This window comes from Microplitis mediator, chromosome 8 (assembly GCF_029852145.1).
Source record: "Microplitis mediator isolate UGA2020A chromosome 8, iyMicMedi2.1, whole genome shotgun sequence".
Taxonomy (NCBI): Eukaryota; Metazoa; Arthropoda; class Insecta; order Hymenoptera; family Braconidae; genus Microplitis; species Microplitis mediator.
Window position 1 is genome coordinate 17,422,990 of NC_079976.1, and position 18,648 is coordinate 17,441,637.

General features: G+C 37.5%; 3 protein-coding genes across 3 annotated transcripts; 2 read left to right on the forward strand and 1 right to left on the reverse strand.

Annotated features, from left to right (window-relative positions):
• The first annotated feature begins 596 nt into the window (after window positions 1-596).
• On the forward strand, window positions 597-1,367 carry LOC130673846 (uncharacterized). Its single transcript, XM_057479058.1, has one exon. The coding sequence runs from the start codon at window positions 597-599 to the stop codon at window positions 1,365-1,367; it is 771 nt and encodes a 256-aa protein (XP_057335041.1).
• A 113-nt stretch (window positions 1,368-1,480) lies between these two features.
• Window positions 1,481-5,351, forward strand: LOC130673847 (uncharacterized). The gene is made up of 2 exons (XM_057479059.1): window positions 1,481-1,520; window positions 1,567-5,351. The coding sequence occupies exons 1-2, from the start codon at window positions 1,481-1,483 to the stop codon at window positions 5,349-5,351; spliced, it is 3,825 nt and encodes a 1,274-aa protein (XP_057335042.1).
• Window positions 5,352-12,789: 7,438 nt separating this feature from the next.
• Window positions 12,790-14,703, reverse strand: LOC130673558 (uncharacterized). Its single transcript, XM_057478599.1, has 2 exons — window positions 14,369-14,703; window positions 12,790-13,092 (listed from the first exon to the last, which is right to left on the reverse strand). The coding sequence occupies exons 1-2, from the start codon at window positions 14,577-14,579 to the stop codon at window positions 12,878-12,880; spliced, it is 426 nt and encodes a 141-aa protein (XP_057334582.1). The 5' UTR covers window positions 14,580-14,703; the 3' UTR covers window positions 12,790-12,877.
• Between the last annotated feature and the right edge of the window lie 3,945 nt (window positions 14,704-18,648).

Below are 18,648 nucleotides of genomic sequence, written 5' to 3' on the forward strand. Positions count from 1 at the left end.
CCGAGACTGGGATCCATGGCGAAGGAGACCAGTCTAAGCAGAAAGTCAAACGCACTCCAAAGAAATCGACGATTTCCCCAGCACTCGAGCTGAAAGTTATCAGCCAGCACTCACGGCTTAGAGTCTTCTCAGACTGGGAAACTCTGGCTGCTATGCTCACCGTTGCCGACGGACTAGCTCAACTCAAGTCTCGACTTGAGTTACTCGAGGGTGAATGGCACCAATTCAACCTCACTCACGACTCACTAGCACTCACCTGCACCAAGGAGTTCTTGGAGAGCTCATATGTCAAGGACGGAGTATACGATTTGGTGTATCGGTCGTATATCAACGCCAAGGGCAAACTCATCGCACTCATCAACTCAATACCAGTTCCAGCTGTTGCTCCAACTGTAATACACTCAACCCGGGCTCCAACTCATTTGCCAGCACTCGCAATTCCCAAGTTCGATGGGCGTTACGAGAACTGGCCGGAATTCAGGGACTCATTCACCTCAATGGTGATAAATGCTCAAGAACTTGCTCCAGTTCAACGTCTTCAGTACCTGAAGAGCTGTCTGCAAGGATAAGCCGCACTCAGCCTCGCCAGTGTACAAATGTGCGACGACCAATTTGTACCTGCGTGGAATCAGCTCAAGGAGAGATATGACAACCCTCGCCTACTCATCGGTGCTCAACTGGACAAGCTCCTTAACATGCATGCACTCACTTCACGCTCATCTGAGCAGCTCAATTACCTTCTGAACACCGTTTCAGAGGTAATCAACGCACTCAACGCACTCGGGGTACAATTGAACTCAGATATGAATCCGCTGCTTACGCAGTTGATTATATCTAAACTGGACTCACACAACCGGGAGCTCTGGGAGAACAAAATGGGTGCTTCGACTGAATACCCATCACTCAAAGTGCTCAATGACTTTCTAGTCAGTCGTGCTCGTGCTCAAGAACGGGTGGAACAGGCATCCAAACCACCACGTTCATCTGGAAAACCAGCGTCATACTCTGCTGCTGCTGTTTCCAACTCGCACTCATCGGAAACTAAATCTCCAGCCACGAACTCATCTACTGCACTCAAGAAGCCTCCCAAGAAGGTATTCCCTCCTGCACAATATCCCTGTGATTTGTGTAAAGGAGATCACTTTATTGTGAGATGCACTCAATTCTTGGGACTCACAAAGGCTCAACGCACTCAAGTCGTTGTGGAAAAGCGACTTTGTGAAAATTGTTTTGGCCATCATCTACCGGATGCGTGCAATTCAAAATTCACATGCAGGGTGTGTGAACAAAAACATCACACCATGATACACCCGGGACTCAACAGCACTCAAAAACCATCTAGCTCAGCCGCTAAAGGCACTCAATAAAGACGTCTGCTTCCACATGACGACTCGAGCGACGCTCAACTGAACTCAATTGCACTCAACACGTCCGGCATTCATCATACTAGTACTCATCGCCCAGCAATCTTACTCGCAACATGCCTAGTGGACTTGATCACCAAGTTGAGTACTCATCCAGTACGCATATTGCTGGATCCAGGGTCTGAATTATCGTTTGTTTCAGATTCCTTGGTCAATTCACTCAAACTTAAACGCACTCACTCATCTATCCAGATTATTGGTATTGGTGTTGCCAATGCTGGTAGAACTAAAGGTCAAGTCGCACTCAAGCTTTCATCTAAGCATTCAAACGACTCAGTCATCATCAGTGCTCATATACTAGGTGGTCTCACTACTCAACTACCATCTGTTGCACTCAACACACTCAACTGGGACCAATACAAACAACTACAATTGGCAGATCCAGCGTTCATGAGACCAGGACCAATTGATATCATCATTGGTGCCGATCATTATGGTCTTATCATTAAAGATGCACTCATTAAAAGGTCTGAAGGCCTGCCAATCGCTCAAGATACCATCTTCGGATGGATATTACTTGGTCCAGTTACTCAACGCACTCATCGACCATCTATTACTTATCATGCTGCTGTCGAGCAGTCAACTCAACAACTTCAAGACCTGCTATCACGCTTCTGGACTCAAGAAGAAATTCCAGTCAGCAAAATCAAGGAACTCAACCCAGATGAGGAGGCGTGTGAAGCGCATTTTCAACAAACTCATCGACGAGACAGTTCAGGACGATACATAGTTCGACTGCCAATCAAATCGTCACCTCAACAGCTGGGAAATTCGTACTCAGCAGCATACCGCTGTCTTATTCATCTCAAACGTCGTTTAGATCATGACGATCGTTTGAAAGCACTCTACCTTGATTTTCTGAAGGAATACGAAGAACTCAACCACATGGTGGAATCAACTCAATCAACAACAAGTGAACCAGACTACTATCTCCCTCATCATGGAGTCTTACGGGAAAGCAGCATCACAACCAAGCTGCGAGTAGTTTTCAACGGTTCCAAAACCACCAGCTCAGGTCTTTCACTCAACGATGTGCTTCACACCGGTCCAAAACTGCAACTAGACATCTTCGACGTACTCATAGGAGTTCGCACTCATAAGCTCATCTTCATAACAGATATCACGAAGATGTTTAGACAGATTTTGGTCGACGAACGCGATCAATCACTTCAACAAATACTCTGGTTCAACCAACAAGGCCAAATAACTCCATATAAACTCACCACGGTCACTTACGGGACCAGACCAGCTCCATATTTGGCCGTTCGTGCTCTACTTCAATTGGTTGAAGACGAAGGACATCGATTTCCTCTTGCGATAATTCCACTCACCCACGGAAGATATGTTGACGATATCTTTGGTGGTGCCGATGACTTGAACTCAGTACAACAAGTTGCTGATCAACTTGAAGCACTCTGCAAGGCGGGCGGATTCCCTCTTGCTAAATGGGCAAGCAATCATCCAAAATTACAACAACTCAATCATGTGGAAGCGATCAAAAATCATAAATTCGAGGACCCAGACTCCAGCACCAAGATTCTGGGCATGTACTGGTCCTCACACTCAGATCAGTTCTATTTTACGTACTCACCACCATGCTCAACTCCAAAATTTACAAAAAGGATCATTTTATCAGAGATTGCTCAAATCTTTGATCCTCTTGGATTTCTCGCACCACTCATCATTCGAGCCAAGGTATTCATGCAGGAGCTTTGGCTCGAAAAGCTCAGCTGGGACACTCCATTGGCAGCCAATCAACGGCATAAATGGAGAAACTTCAAAAATGAACTCAAATTTATCTCTGAAATCAAAATTCCAAGATGGATCCACTCATCCACGTGCTCAACCACCGAAATCCATGGATTCTCGGACGCCTCTCAATTGGCAATGGCAGCTGCCGTGTTCATCAAAGTCCACACACCTGCTCATGGAGTCAAAGTTACGCTGCTCTGCTCCAAAACCAAGGTAGCTCCGTTAAAACGACTAACGATACCAAGGTTAGAACTCACCGCAGCTCACATGTTGGCAAAACTCACAAAACACTGCCAGAGCACTCTCAATCTCACTCAATCGCCAATATACTTGTGGACGGACTCAACAATTACACTCACGTGGATTAAATCTCATCCGTCTCGCTGGAAGGAGTTTGTTCGAAATAGGGTGTCACATATTCAAGATCTACTTCCAGATGGCCACTGGAATTTCATTCCGGGCACACAAAATCCAGCAGACTGCGCAACACGAGGGTTGACACCTACTCAACTCCGTGATCATCAACTATGGTGGACTGGCCCACCATGGTTGCTCAAGAGTTCATCGTCCTGGCCTAAATGTCCATCAATCGATGATACAGGAGCTCAAGCAGAAGAACGGCCTGGACTGGCCCTGTTCTCATCGAATTCACCATTGAAATCAAATTGGCCTATCATGGAACGGCCAATACCACTCCTACGCATGTTACGAGCTACTGCAATCTGCTTTAGACTTCGTGACATGATCAAGAAATCACCAAACTCATCACTCAAGACTCCATTTACTTCTGACGAAGTAATTTCCGCACTCAACTTCTGTATCAAAGAAACTCAACGCATTCATTTTTCAAACGAGATCAACATGCACTCCAAACACGCACCATGGCCTAATGGTCATCCATTTGCTCGATTGGTTGCATTCATTGACACCGACGGCATCATTCGAGTAGGTGGACGGTTGGAAAATTCTCCAAATCAAGACCAAAGCAAGCATCCTGCTATTCTACCACGGAATGCGGCACTCACAAAACTCATCATCTCTGATGCTCATCAGCGTACCATGCATGGTGGTACTCAACTTACTCTTGCATTCATACGACAAAAGTACTGGATCATTGGCGGTAGACAACCAGTACGCTCAATTATACTCAAATGTATAAAATGCGCACGACATCGTGCTGATAGAGCTCAACAACTCATGGGTCAGCTACCAGTATCACGAGTTACTCCATCATCTGCATTCACTCACACTGGAGTTGACTATGCTGGCCCAATAACACTCAAAAATTGGAGACGCAGAGGAGCAAAAACATACAAAGGCTGGATTTGTGTTTTTGTCTGCCTTTCTACGTCCGCAGTACATCTAGAGGTAGTCAGCGACTACAGCTCTAGTGGGTTCATCGCAGCACTCCGCAGATTTATCAGCCGACGAGGCATCTGCACAGCACTCTACAGCGATTGTGGAACGACGTTCAAAGGCGCTGAAACTGATCTCAACCGTCTGTTCACTCAAGGAACTCAAGAGTCAAGAGAAATACTGGATCACATCACTGTGAACAGTATTGCCTGGCATTTCAATCCACCAGCAGCTCCACACATGGGTGGAAAGTGGGAAGCTGCTGTCAAATCACTCAAGCATCATCTTACTCGATCAGTGGGAGAGTCTTCATTTACGTTTGAAGAATTTACGACTCTTCTTACGCAAATTGAAGCTATATTGAATTCAAGACCATTGGAGCCACTCACGGAAGATCCAGATGATATGGATGCACTCACTCCTGGTCACTTCTTAATTGGACGAGCACTCAACATGATTCCTGAACCAGCACTCATCGATACAAATAGTTCTCGATTGTCTAGATGGCAATTTTTACAACAACGTGTTCAACAGTTCTGGAATCATTGGTCTACAAGTTATCTTCAAAGACAACTGGCAATCACCAAGTGGCAACGCCCAACTCATCAAATTCAAGTTGGGTCACTTGTATTACTCACCGACGAAAGGTTTCCACCAACCAGGTGGCCTCTCGCTCGTATTATCGCACTTCACCCTGGCAAAGATGGATTGACCAGGGTTGCTACGCTTAAAACAGTGAACTCAACACTCACTCGTCCAATCACGAAGCTAGCACTCCTACCAATTGAACCAGAACCTCAAGAAGATGACGAAGAATAACTTCACTGGTTCAATGACATGCTCACCAAAAGATCAAGTACTCAAGAACTCATCAATCATCAACTCTGTTGCTGATGGCGGGCGGAATGTTGCGTAATCACAACTACATTCAAATTTGAATGTAGTTGAACTTCCGGCAAATAGAGGCAGCACCTACTGGGGCCTAGTGTCTATCAATTAAAAACTTGACTTGCGCATTTCGACGCATGCGCATCGAATTTATCCTGCCTCGTGGCAAGAAGACCGACGCCATTATCTATTCGTTTATACAATTTCAAGTGTCACCACGTGTTTTGTATAATCTATTCAAATTGCGCTCATCTTGAGTAAATAATTAAAAGTAATCAATTAATTACATTAAGGGTTCATTACTCTATATAAAAATATAATTATTTTTATAATCGCGAGCTCCAGAGCTCATAAAATAATTAAATAAATAACATCAAGAAAATCCAGTGTTCTACAACCTGTTCCTGACGAGGTTATTTTCGACGGAGAAAGCAACAGGTGCATTTTTTATTAAACATTTACTTGCTATCAGTGCTCAATTAATTTAAAAGACTCAGTTTTACTATTTATTTAATTATCATTATGCTCAATTTCTTAATTAATATAAAAGTTATGTTTCGCTCAGTAGCCTCTGCTATCATGCTACCACGTGTTCAACAGATAAATTAAATTCAGTGTAATTTATCATGAGCTCATTAAATTCAATTCAATTAAGTGATCATCACTATTAAAGCTCAATAACAAAAATATTTATGTATTCAGTGCTATTAAAAATAGTAATTAATGTGTTCACTTCGCTCAGTAACCTCTGACATCATGTTACTTATTATCATGACATTTTTGCATTCAACTCAGTGTTCAATTAAACTCAACTTGATTATTTTTAATTCATTATTTACTCGAGCTCAACTCAATAATTTGCATTCATTTATTCACGTATTCATGAGCTCAGACAATTAACAGTATTTATAAATTAAATAAACTATTTAATTTGCAACCCAGTGATATTTTGTGCTGTGACAAATAAAAATATTGTTATATTTTTAAATATGCGTATTTTTCAAACATCCCAACCACCAACCAGTCCTGGCATGTCTTTATTTAATTATTATTACAACAGATGCGATTGTTTGAGTGACTTTGATGCTTATATAACCCGGCATGAAAAGCTAAACTAAATTTAGCTTTATCGATACATTTTTTCTGGGTGGCGCACATGCTAAATTCTCTTCACGTGACCGAATTTGACGCTAAAAAGCAGCGTTAAGCGTCAGCATGAAAAAGCACTGACTTCGGCCAAACGCGCCCAATAGAGAAAAAAAAAATTGTGCAAGTACCGAGCAGGCTCTGAATATCAAGTAAATAACTTTGGTTATTCGACTGATTAATTAACCAATTATTTAGCCTTGATGACTGCTTTGAGTACTAGTTACTACTTGTTGGAAATTCAACGAAAAAAAAATAACTTACAATAAGTCAGAGACACATAACCTGTTACTCAACGAATATAATTCTGTTTTTGGTTGTTAATGACTCCTTTTTTTCATACAAAAAAGTCATCTGATATCCCACAACTCATAAAATAAGCAATTTTCTGAAAAAAATTGTAATAGAAATTAAATATAAGAAAAATATCAGTAAGTATTTTGTATTTATCACATTTTTCTAATATTAAATATGTGATCAATACAAAAACTAGCAATAGTTAACTTCAGCTGATTTTGTTTTTCTTGTTATAACATTTAATAATAGTAGTTAGCCTATTGCGACTTGAATATTTTTTATAACAATAGTCAGCCAATAGTGACTCAGATATTTTTTATTTTTTTTTATTTTACTGCTTATTAATAATAAAGATATCAGTCAGCCTACTGCGACTTGAATATTTTTTTTAACAATAGTCAGCCAACAGCGACTCAGATATTTTATTTTTATTTTCCTGCTTATTAATAATTAAGATATCAGTCAGCCTACAGCGACTTGAATATTATCTATAACAATAGTCAGCCAACAGCGACTCAGATATTTTTTTTTTCCTATTACTTATTAATAATTAATAATTTTATTATTATTGACTCGAATTTTATTATTTATTATATTTTTTATTATAATATAATTCAAATCAGTCAATCTTCTGGGACTTCAATATTTTTTTTTATAATTCGTGTCAGCCTGCAGCGATTCACGTATTGTGTATTATACTGTTTATTCACAATTAAAATATCAGTCAGCCGACTAAGACATCAATAGGTATTTTAGTGGTTATCATAATGTACAATTGTGCTGAATGTAATACTTTAATTTAATGAATATTTTTTATAAATAAGTTATTTGTCCTTTACGATACTACCCATACAATAATTATGATTTTGCACGCCTCATATCGCGAAGCGTTTGAGTTAGTGCATTATTTTTTTCTTTGTATTTCTATCGAATAAATATAGCACTCAATATTTGTTGTATTTTTCTGCTTATATTTATTTATACTCCTATCCAGGGCATCAAGATTATTTATATTGTGTTTGAAAATTTTTTTTTTTAATCGTTGTATTTATTTCATAGTTACTAAAATTTATTTCAAAGTTATTCAATTATATAATTTATTCAAAAATGTCAGTAGAAAAACGTTTAACATCTAAGCGTGCCGCTATTAACAAAACTCGGAACAATAGAGAATATTATAATGCAGAACTCGCTCAGAATAGAACGCGAAAATCCGAACTACGTGAAAATGATGAATATAGATTAAAAGAAAAATCAGCAAATTCACTCAGGATGGCTGAATTACGGAAGAATGTTGATTATCGTGAAAAAGAAAATAAAAACGACAAAATACGGGTGTCTCAGTTACGTCAAAATGATGAATTTCGTCAAAATGAACGTGATAAAGATAAAGTTTTTAAAAACTCACAACGTCAAAACACTTTAAAACGAAAAAATGTATATGATGATAATAATTTATACAAAAAAAAAGTTCGCACTGATGTAGCATCCGGGCCAAAATTGCGGCAGCTTGAAAAAGAAGAAAAACGTAAAAAACGTATGAACAACTTAGTTAGCCATCGAAAAAATTATCTTTTAGAGCAAGCTAAGCGTGGTGATAAATCTGCAGCTTTATATCATAAAGTTCTGATAAAACAATGTAAAACTCCTGAGATTTGTACCTGCTGTATGCGCAAATTATATGATTGTATTAACAAATTAACTGCTTATAGAAGAGAAATAATTGGTCAGAAAAATATGACTGAGCATGCGTATCACTTTGAAAAATCAGAATTTCTCTGTGATTCATGTTGGAATCATTTAAGGAAGGGTAACATCCCAAAATTAGCAGCTACAAAAAATCTATCCTTTACAGATATTCCAGATTGTTTGAAACGATTAAGTCCACTCGGAGTTAGATTAGTTTCACCGTGGTTACCCTTCTTAAAAATCGTACCCCTTCAACAGTTTACGAATCATCCACAATTATCTTTGAAAGGGAACGTTGTAAATGTTCAAGTTGATGTCGAAGAAATGATTAAATGTCTACCTCATCGTCCAGAGGGTGCTCAAATGATTCAGATTAAAACTAAGCGTAAGATGGAATATGAACAGAGCTATATGGCTGAATCTATTATCGTAGAAGATGTAAGAAAGTCTTGGGAATATTTACAAAATTCTACATTGTATAAAATGTATGGAATTAAAGAAAATCAAGAATTTTTTTCGCAATTTTCACAAGAAAAGTTTCCATTTATTGTTGATGAAAATGACAAAAAACATTTATGGGATCCAGACAATGAGTTGTTTCAGAAACTTCTTGAAAGCGATGATAATGATGAAAATAATGAATGTAATGGTGACTTAGATTTTGATGATGTTTTGGTTATTGATCAAAATCGTGAAATCGCAGAATGTACTCGCATCATAGCACCTGGAGAAAATAAAATTCCAACACCTATGTACGCTATTCCACATTACGAAATTTTGTGTAATCCTCAAATTTTTGGCGGTGAACCTTTTGACGAGGCAAAAATTTTAACAGTTAATGAGAAACATAAACTTTGGCTAACTCATAGAGATCCCCGTTGTCGATTAGATCCTACTTTCGTTCTTCAGCTTGGTCAAATGACAGTTGAAAAACGAACTAGAGATTCAATGAATTTTGTTACTCGCAGAGGTTTAAAGGATGAATCCTTAGCGGCTAAAGATATCTTGAAGGGTGATAAAGTTAATGAGTTGATTAATAAAGATCAGGCATATAAATTTTTGAAGCCAGTTGTTGGCTCTCCTGCCTATGCAGAAGACAAAAGAAAATTTATGATTACTTTCATGGCCCAAAGGCCTCAATTCAATTTGTTTTACACATTTTCGATTTCAATAAATGATGATCCATATTTATTACAGCAACTCTACAAAGAACAGTATGATAAAAAAATTAGTCAACTCGAAGTGCTTGAATTAAAACCAGATGATAAAGCTTATTTAGTTCGGAACAATCCAGTAACTTGTGCACGTTATATACATCGTTATTTCAGAGCAATACAACAATGTCTTGGAAAAGAAAATAATGGTCCTTTTAAAAAATTTTACGTTCAAGATTTTGTTCAAAAAAGTGAAGTCCAACAAAAAGGTGTTTTGCATTTTCATACTGTAGCGCAATTGAATGATGTTCCTGAATTTATTCCAGAAGATATTGAATCTGAGAAGAAATGTGTTAAATTTATAGACCAATTTATAACATGCCAGTTAAACCCTAATATTGCTTACGTTACTGAATTCCAAATTCATAAACATACGTTTACATGTTCTAAAGGTATGAAGAATGCTAAAACATGTCGTTTTCATTATCTTTTATGGCCAATGTCAGAAACGAAAATTTTGATTAAACTAAGTCCAGAAGAACGAAATGAAAACGTAAAAATAAATTTTGAAAAAGTAAATAATTACCTCTCTGAATTAACAAAATCACCTCGAAAAATCCCGTTTTCACAGATCCTATCTGAACTTAAAATGTCAGAATCAGAGTATATCCTAGCTGCTAGGTATTCTCTGAAGACTACTCGTGTATTTTTAAGACGTCAAAGTGACGAAATTTTTGTAAATGCATACAATCCAGATATTTTAAATTTATTAAAATCAAATATGGATATTCAATTTATTTGCAACCCTTACGCTTGCATAAAATACTTAACCGATTACGTTGTAAAAGTTGATAAAGATATGGCAAAACTATTCCGAACTATAATTGAGCAATTTGCTCGCGAAGATTTTTCTGAGCTTGAAAAGGTGAAAAAATTCGCCAATGCTTTTATTAACTCAAGAGTATTATCAGGTCAAGAAGCTGCTTGTCTTGTACTTCATTTAGCAAGCTTTTGTCACGATATTTGAATATCGCGGCATCTTCGCATTAGGTCGGAGAAGGGTAACAGATGGCAGCACACGCTGCTCAGCACGTCTCCGACATTATTATTATTATTATACTGTTGTTATTATTATTTTATGCACTACTTTATTTTGTTTACTGTGTGTTTATTAATTGTTTAATTTACTGTATAAAAATTGCGGCCAAATCAGTAAAAATTACTGAATTTTATACACTGGTGGATGGATTTTACAGCCGCCGGGATACTTAATTACGCATTTATTTAGTTTAATTATTTGATTATTATTATTATTATTTTGGTTGGTTGGCGCATGCGCGGCAACGCAACAGTTGGCCTCGGTGAATTTATTTAATTTAAATAAATTTACGGGGTTTATAAATAAACTAAGGGAATATTTATTTATAATATTATCTTATTAATTATGCTCTGAAAAAAAGAATGGCCATTTAATGTCGAGAGGGGACAAATTACACGTAATACAAGTCATACATCATGTTGGTGGTAAATGAGCAAATTAACATGCGACAGAGATATTGCTCCATTGGTTGAAAAGAGAAACCATTACAAGATGGCGCCGGCCGAGGTGCCGGCATGGGACTCACGTGCTGCCATGGTCAGACGTGGATAAGCTTTTGTACGAGTAAGGTGTGCTGTTGCTGTGGCAAAATTTATTGATATTGAGACGCCATTTGAGCTGTTTGGCATAATTGGAGAGTTACTGGCAATTTATATATTTATATTGATTGGAATTGTTGGCCGTTGATTAAACTTGCCTTAAAATATACACCAATGGAGCCAATCAGAGTTCTATACTACACCGACGACTGTAAGTACCTTTGTGCTTAATTCATTGGCGTGTAATTTGTCCCGCGTTGGTGGCCATTTGGGTATATCTCACGTGTGAGTGAGAGAGAGGTTTCAATATATATATATATATATAGTGCGTAATTCTTTGTCCCGGCGATAAAACTTGAATTCAAAAATTGGAAGGTAAATTTATGATTTTATATTAATAATTATTGGTGACCGTATATGTTATCGACGGTAAATAATTATCAATATTTATTGGTATTATTTTGTATTTAATTAATTATTGGTGACCGTATATTATTGACGGTAAATAATTAGTACGATTTATTATTATTATTTTATATTGGTAATTATTGGTGACCGTATATTATTGACGGTAAATAATTAGTATGGTTTATTATTATTGTTTTATATTGGTAATTATTGGGTCTAAAAAAATGGCGACGTAAAATTAGCGAAATTGAAAAAAAAAACACCGGAATTTGTTGCTTTTTTGTTGCTAATTAGTTGCTAGAAAATTAATTTTTTTGCTCTAACCGATCGCATAAAATCGACAATAACGCTAACTTTACATTAAGATAGCGTGAGAATCACTGGATGTAGACTGATCAATCAAGCGAATAGGGGTTAATTTGTTGCTAATTTGTTGCTAAAAGATGCTAAGAAAAAAAAAATTAAAAAAAAAAAATTGACTTTTTTTTAATTATGTCAAGATGAATAATATCCACGCCAGCTTAACTCTCGAGTTTTCCGTGGAAAAATTAAAGTAAAAATTTGTTGCTCCTCATAGTGCAGCTTGTTTTCACAAAGAGAGTCAGCAACAAAATAAAAACCAGAAGTCATGAGAAGTTGGTAATCGGTTCACACAATAATCGGCCATGCTAGCTTAACTAACGATTTTTCCGTGGAAAAACTGTTTTGAAAATTTGTTGCTGTTCATACTGCAGCTTGTTCTAGCACAAAGAGTCAGCAACAAAATAAAAACCGGAAGTCAGGAGAAGTTAAAAATCGGTTCACAAAATGATCGGCCACGCTAGCTTAACTAACGATTTTTCGGTGGAAAAACTGTTTTGAAAATTTGTTGCTGTTCATACTGCAGCTTTTTTTAGCAGGGAGAGTCAGCAACAAAATAAAAACCGGAAGTCAGGAGAAGTTGGAGATAGGCATGCATATAAAGTGACCAAAACCATTAAAAATATCAGTTATATATATTCATTTATTCATTTTTGTTACACAAAATTTTTGTTAGTTGATTTTAGCATACAATACCATTCGGGGATTAATTGAATGTGTATTTTTTCGGTTTATTGCTTTTTCAAATCGATCGTCGTATTCTGTTCATTGAGTACCCCGTAGACACACGGCCGTAAAGTGTCCTAACCTTACATCCGACGAAGATCGAAGGTTAACTGCAGGGGGCATGAAATCTACTGCTCCAACGAGCTTGTAAATTTCTTTCATGTTTTCAGGATTTTTGAAACTCCGTGGCAAAGAGTTCAACTTTATTTTCTCGTTTGTGCCTCTGTTGAACACTTCAAAAATAATTGCATTTCCTGGTAAACATAAACGTACATTAATTTTGAGAAACTTAATTTTTCATTCTTACTCTTTTTAGTATGACTCATTATGCAAAGTATTTAGGTATCGAACTATTTTTTCAAAAAACATTTTTTCTTTTCTACCACTTCTTCTAGTTCTAAATTGTTTGTAAATTATGATATCAACACGAATTTTCTTTTGCCAAGATTATCGAATGGAAGTTAATTCTATAATCTTTAAAAATTAATTTTCGGAAACAGAAACAGTTAAAACATCGAAACAGTTAAAAAAAATATTCCTGTTATTATAGTGGAAATATGACGGAAATTGAAAAAATAAATTATAACTCATCAAAATAATCTATCTGTTAAATCATTTTTCTAGCATCAGAATCGCTATGCAACTAAATTTATGTCTGTCTAAATTGGTTATCCTGCTACACGTACCATTTAATAATACTTAAAATCCAACTGAATTTAATCATTGTTTTGTTTATGATTTTTTTCTCATTCGATATTTCAAAACAGTTTTGAAAATCCAAAACTGCACGACTTATAATAGTTATTTAATTATGAAATGATAATAAAATAAAATTTGTAGAATTTTTTCTCGTTACTACTCCTTTTTATATTTATTAATTTGATTTTATTAGTATTTTTTATTTTTTAATTAAAAAATAAAATTAAAAAACAACGAAAGTCGTGCAAAAACAACTATATTTGGAGGGTAATGAGCAGGAGCTCCTGTCGGAATAAACGTTCATAATATGTATAGATATATTACCATCCACGTTCATTTTACATGGATATATATTTATATACAATTTTTTGGTTTTTGTTTTATTCTATTAATTGTACTAAACGACACTGAATTACCTATCCATTCGCATTAGGTGAGCTACAATTCTTTCAAAGAATTAAAAGAAAAATTTAACTCTATTTTTTGAATTTTTTTCTCAAGTTACAGTGTTTTCAGAGTTTCATGCGTGATGAACAGAAAAATATTTTGACTTATTTTGATGTTTTTTTTGTTTTTATTGCGCTTAATCAATTTTTGAAAATTGTCAAATTAATCTCCATTCAATTATTTTGACAATAGTATAATAAAAATAGTAGCTGAAATGAGGCGAAAATAATTTTATGATCGTAAATCACTCTGATGCTCCGCATCATGAGTCTCGCAATTGATATTAGATTATTATATCACTTGTTTAAAAGTAATCGAGCGTTATTAGTCGTAGATTATTAAATTTTCTAGATTTTTTAAAAATATTTCTGTTAATATTGTTACCTAAAGAAGAAATACTCGTTTCTGTAAGTCCTTTACATTCCTTTGTATTGCATGGTGTTTTCATGGATAAATTTTCCAAACTGCTCAAGTCAATTTCATCTTGACTCATGTTAGACGGGTAGATCACGGGTGCAATAACATTTCTTTGGCGTTTTTGTTTGCATGTATTACATTTGATTGTGATTACAATGCTCGGCATGTCTCGAAACATTTTTGTTATAATATTCTCTACAGTGGTTTCACATTATAATAAAATAGATCCATCTGGTTGTAGTTTGTGTTCGATAAAGTCATAATGGAACTTTGCACGATTCCTATATGATGCTGCAGTGATGCCTTTGTCCAGCGTTGTAAGGGTAAAATCAAACATTTCATTTGAGATCCTTTGCTGTTCAACCTGTTAAAAAATGATGTAACCAATGAAATTTATTATCTTATAGTTTTAAATATAATACTCACTTTAACCCGGAACTGTGACCAATCGCAAATTGCAGCAGCTAGTAAGTGATAAACACTATCAAAAGCGCATGTGTAGATAGCCGTCACTCTGTTACCGTCGATATTTATTGGACTTAATTTATCACAAGAACCATTTCTCAAAATAGTTATTTTTTTATTTTTTTTTCCTTGGATTTGTAATTCTTCATTGATCTGCTTACACTTTTTGCCATAATATTTCGCAATTTTTTTTGGTTCTCGCGTCTCAGTTTTTGAATCATTCAATTCTAGTGGTGGAGTTGGTTTTTTTGTTGCCGGTAATTTTAGCGTTTGATTTCGCCAATTTTCTTTTTGACGAGATTCAATGATAACGTCAATGTTTCCTGCCTTTTTACGGGTAAAACAAATTCTTTTTTGTCCGAATTCTTCTTCTATCTCTAGTGAGTCAGAGCATTCGTCTAAATTATGGACTGGTTTATAGCATATAAAGCATTTATGAATGCCTGTTGGGCGGTCACCATTTGTTGCTGACTCTTTGTGCTAGAACGAGCTGCAGTATGAACAGCAACAAATTTTCAAAACAGTTTTTCCACGGAAAAATCGTTAGTTAAGCTAGCATGGCCGATTATTGTGTGAACCGATTTTTAACTTCTCCTGACTTCCGGTTTTTATTTTGTTGCTGACTCTCTTTGTGAAAACTAGCTGCAGTATGAACAGCAACAAATTTTCAAAACAGTTTTTCCACGGAAAAATCGTTAGTTAAGCTAGCATGGCCGATCATTTTGTGAACCGATTACCAACTTCTCATGACTTCCGGTTTTTATTTTGTTGCTGACTCTTTGTGCTAGAACAAGCTGCAGTATGAACAGCAACAAATTTTCAAAACAGTTTTTCCACCGAAAAATCGTTAGTTAAGCTAGCATGGCCGATCATTTTGTGAACCGATTTTTAACTTCTCCTGACTTCCGGTTTTTATTTTGTTGCTGACTCTTTGTGCTAGAACAAGCTGCAGTATGAACAGCAACAAATTTTTAAAACAGTTTTTCCACGGAAAAATCGTTAGTTAAGCTAGCATGGCCGATTATTGTGTGCCCGATTACCAACTTCTCATGACTTCCGGTTTTTATTTTGTTGCTGACTCTCTTTGTGAAAACAAGCTGCACTATGAGGAGCAACAAATTTTTACTTTAATTTTTCCACGGAAAACTCGAGAGTTAAGCTGGCGTGGATATTATTCATCTTGACATAATTAAAAAAAAGTCAATTTTTTTTTCTTAGCATCTTTTAGCAACAAATTAGCAACAAATTAACCCCCATTCGCTTGATTGATCAGTCTACATCCAGTGATTCTCACGCTATCTTAATGTAAAGTTAGCGTTATTGTCGATTTTATGCGATCGGTTAGAGCAAAAAAATTAATTTTCTAGCAACTAATTAGCAACAAAAAAGCAACAAATTTCGGTGTTTTTTTTTTTCAATTTCGCTAATTTTACGTCACCATTTTTTTAGACCCAATTTAAGCGGCGGACATAACATAAAGAACACTGGTGGCAGCGGTGGGATTTTCGAAATTAAAAATCCTTCTTCTTGAGCCACAGGTATCATTTTTCTACCAATTTTGATATTAAAATTAGATTTGTGGTAATTTTCCTATTTTCAAAATTCTAAAAATTTCAAAATTATATTTTCGTGGCATTTTTGAAAGTGCCACACCCTGTTTTCGTGGACTTGCCACACCTTAACGGTTAGCAATTCCACGTATTGCGAACTCAGCGTTTTCTGCCCCTCAATCGAGTTGCGAAACACCTGAGTTCACAGTCCGCGACTTCGCGATCAAACCGCAAAGTCAGCGAAAAGTCAAACATCGACTTTATTGTCACAGCTTCGAGCTGTTGGAAGTAATTCTTTCTCTCTCTGTCTGACTAAGTCAGCAATTTACATTTCGAGTTTAACGACTCATAAAATTGTCGCTTCACCAACACCTTAGGGTGTGGTCACCACCATTACTCGTAATAAACAACACCGGAGGCGAAGAAATCTAACGCCTCCCCCAGCTCACGGCTTACAAGCAGAAATGCCTGACAACGACAGACCCATCATCCGGCTGGATGCCACTTTGCACGATGCAAACACCCCACCAACCCAGTACGATATGGCCAAAGATCTCTATCGAGAGCTACCTAATTTCAACGGTGAAGGCCCGACTTGCGAACAAGATTTCCGAGAATTTGACGCAATCGTACGAAGCTGGTTACCATGCATCCTCCCAGACCACCATGACATGTTCGTTGCAAAAATCGCGAAGAGAATTTCGGGTCGTGCTAAGAGCATCATTGAATACACTCCGATTCACAGCGTTGAAGAACTTCTGGACGCTCTGGGCGAGAGGTTTCGCCACGGCGATCCTGCTCTCATCTGGCACAAACGTCTAGCTGCAGCGTCCCCGAAGGACGGGGAAACCATCGAAGACTTTTATTTCAGGTTACGCAAGATGATCAAAGGCCTGGAAGCTGCACTCCCAGCAGAAAATCGAGACGCCATCATGTCGCAGCAAGAAAAGGTTGCATTCGACCTCCTTTATTCCGCTTTGCCTGACCTTCCAAAATGTCTTGCGCGTCTAAAAAACCCCAGAACGCTGGAAGAGCTTTACAAGGCGATTAAAGAAGAGCGAACTCGCGAATGTTTGCGGCCTGCTCGGAAACGCGATTCTAACGAATTTTCGCGTAATTCTCATAAAGACCGACGAGACTACGACGGAGACTATAACAGACGATACTCGAAAGACGATTATCAGAGACCTCGTCGAGATTACAACGATTACGACGATCGTAGAGAGACTAGAGGACGAACATTCAGTTACTCTAAGAACAACCACAGACGAAGTAAATATGACACAGACGACGAAGACAGTGTAGACTCTGACGCCAGTGCAGAGTCCGCAGACTACTTAACTTACGCTTACACCTCAAGTAAAGGGGGACGTAGCCAGACTCGTGACGATGATTCGACTCCACGAACGTACAAGAAAAGCACTTCACGTTCTCGTACAGAAGAGCAGTTTACAGCCAGACAAAAGACCGTGACGTTTGATCCTGTTGACATAGACGCTGAAAAACTGGAGCATCTAAAATTAAACGCTCCATGTTGCGACTGTCCGTTCTGCCCTCACCGCGATTCGAATGAATCCGCCCTAAGGAAAAACAACGACGATCATTTAAACTTGATGGGCGCTCGACAGGCCGAGGCGACTGCGAGTATGCCCCGCGAGCCTCGCCGATCTACGAGTGCCCAGCAGAGGCCTCAGACTGCGAAGGAATTCAAAATCCTTCAACGCCCGAAGCCCTCGCACTAGTAATCGGTAAAGGTCCGAGAGTCTGGATGAAATCTCCAGACCTCTTCCAGGGTGGTTGTGAAGTTCTACTGGATACAGGTTCTGACCTGAACCTTCTTTGTATCGACGCTCTGGGGGATGACACCATCGTTTACCCAGAAAACGGAGGTAAAGTGGGCGGCATAGCGACCAGCAGTATGCCAATCATCGGAACTGTGACGCTCAAGGTCTTTGAAGCAGATATTTGTTTTCAGGTTGTACCTAGATCACCTGGAGGTTACCCGGGTATCCTTGGAAACGAATTCTTCATCAAAGAACGAGCTGGCATTTCCTTTTATTGGAATACGTTGGTCCTTAAAAATCGACCTACCCGTCCTATCCCTTTCACAATGGAAGACGACCTTGACGGAGGGTATATCCTGTCCCTGGGGACAGGCCCAAAAATATTCGATTCATGTAATTCTCTTCATGGAGAACTACAATGTTTCCTCGTGGATACAGGGGGGGATGT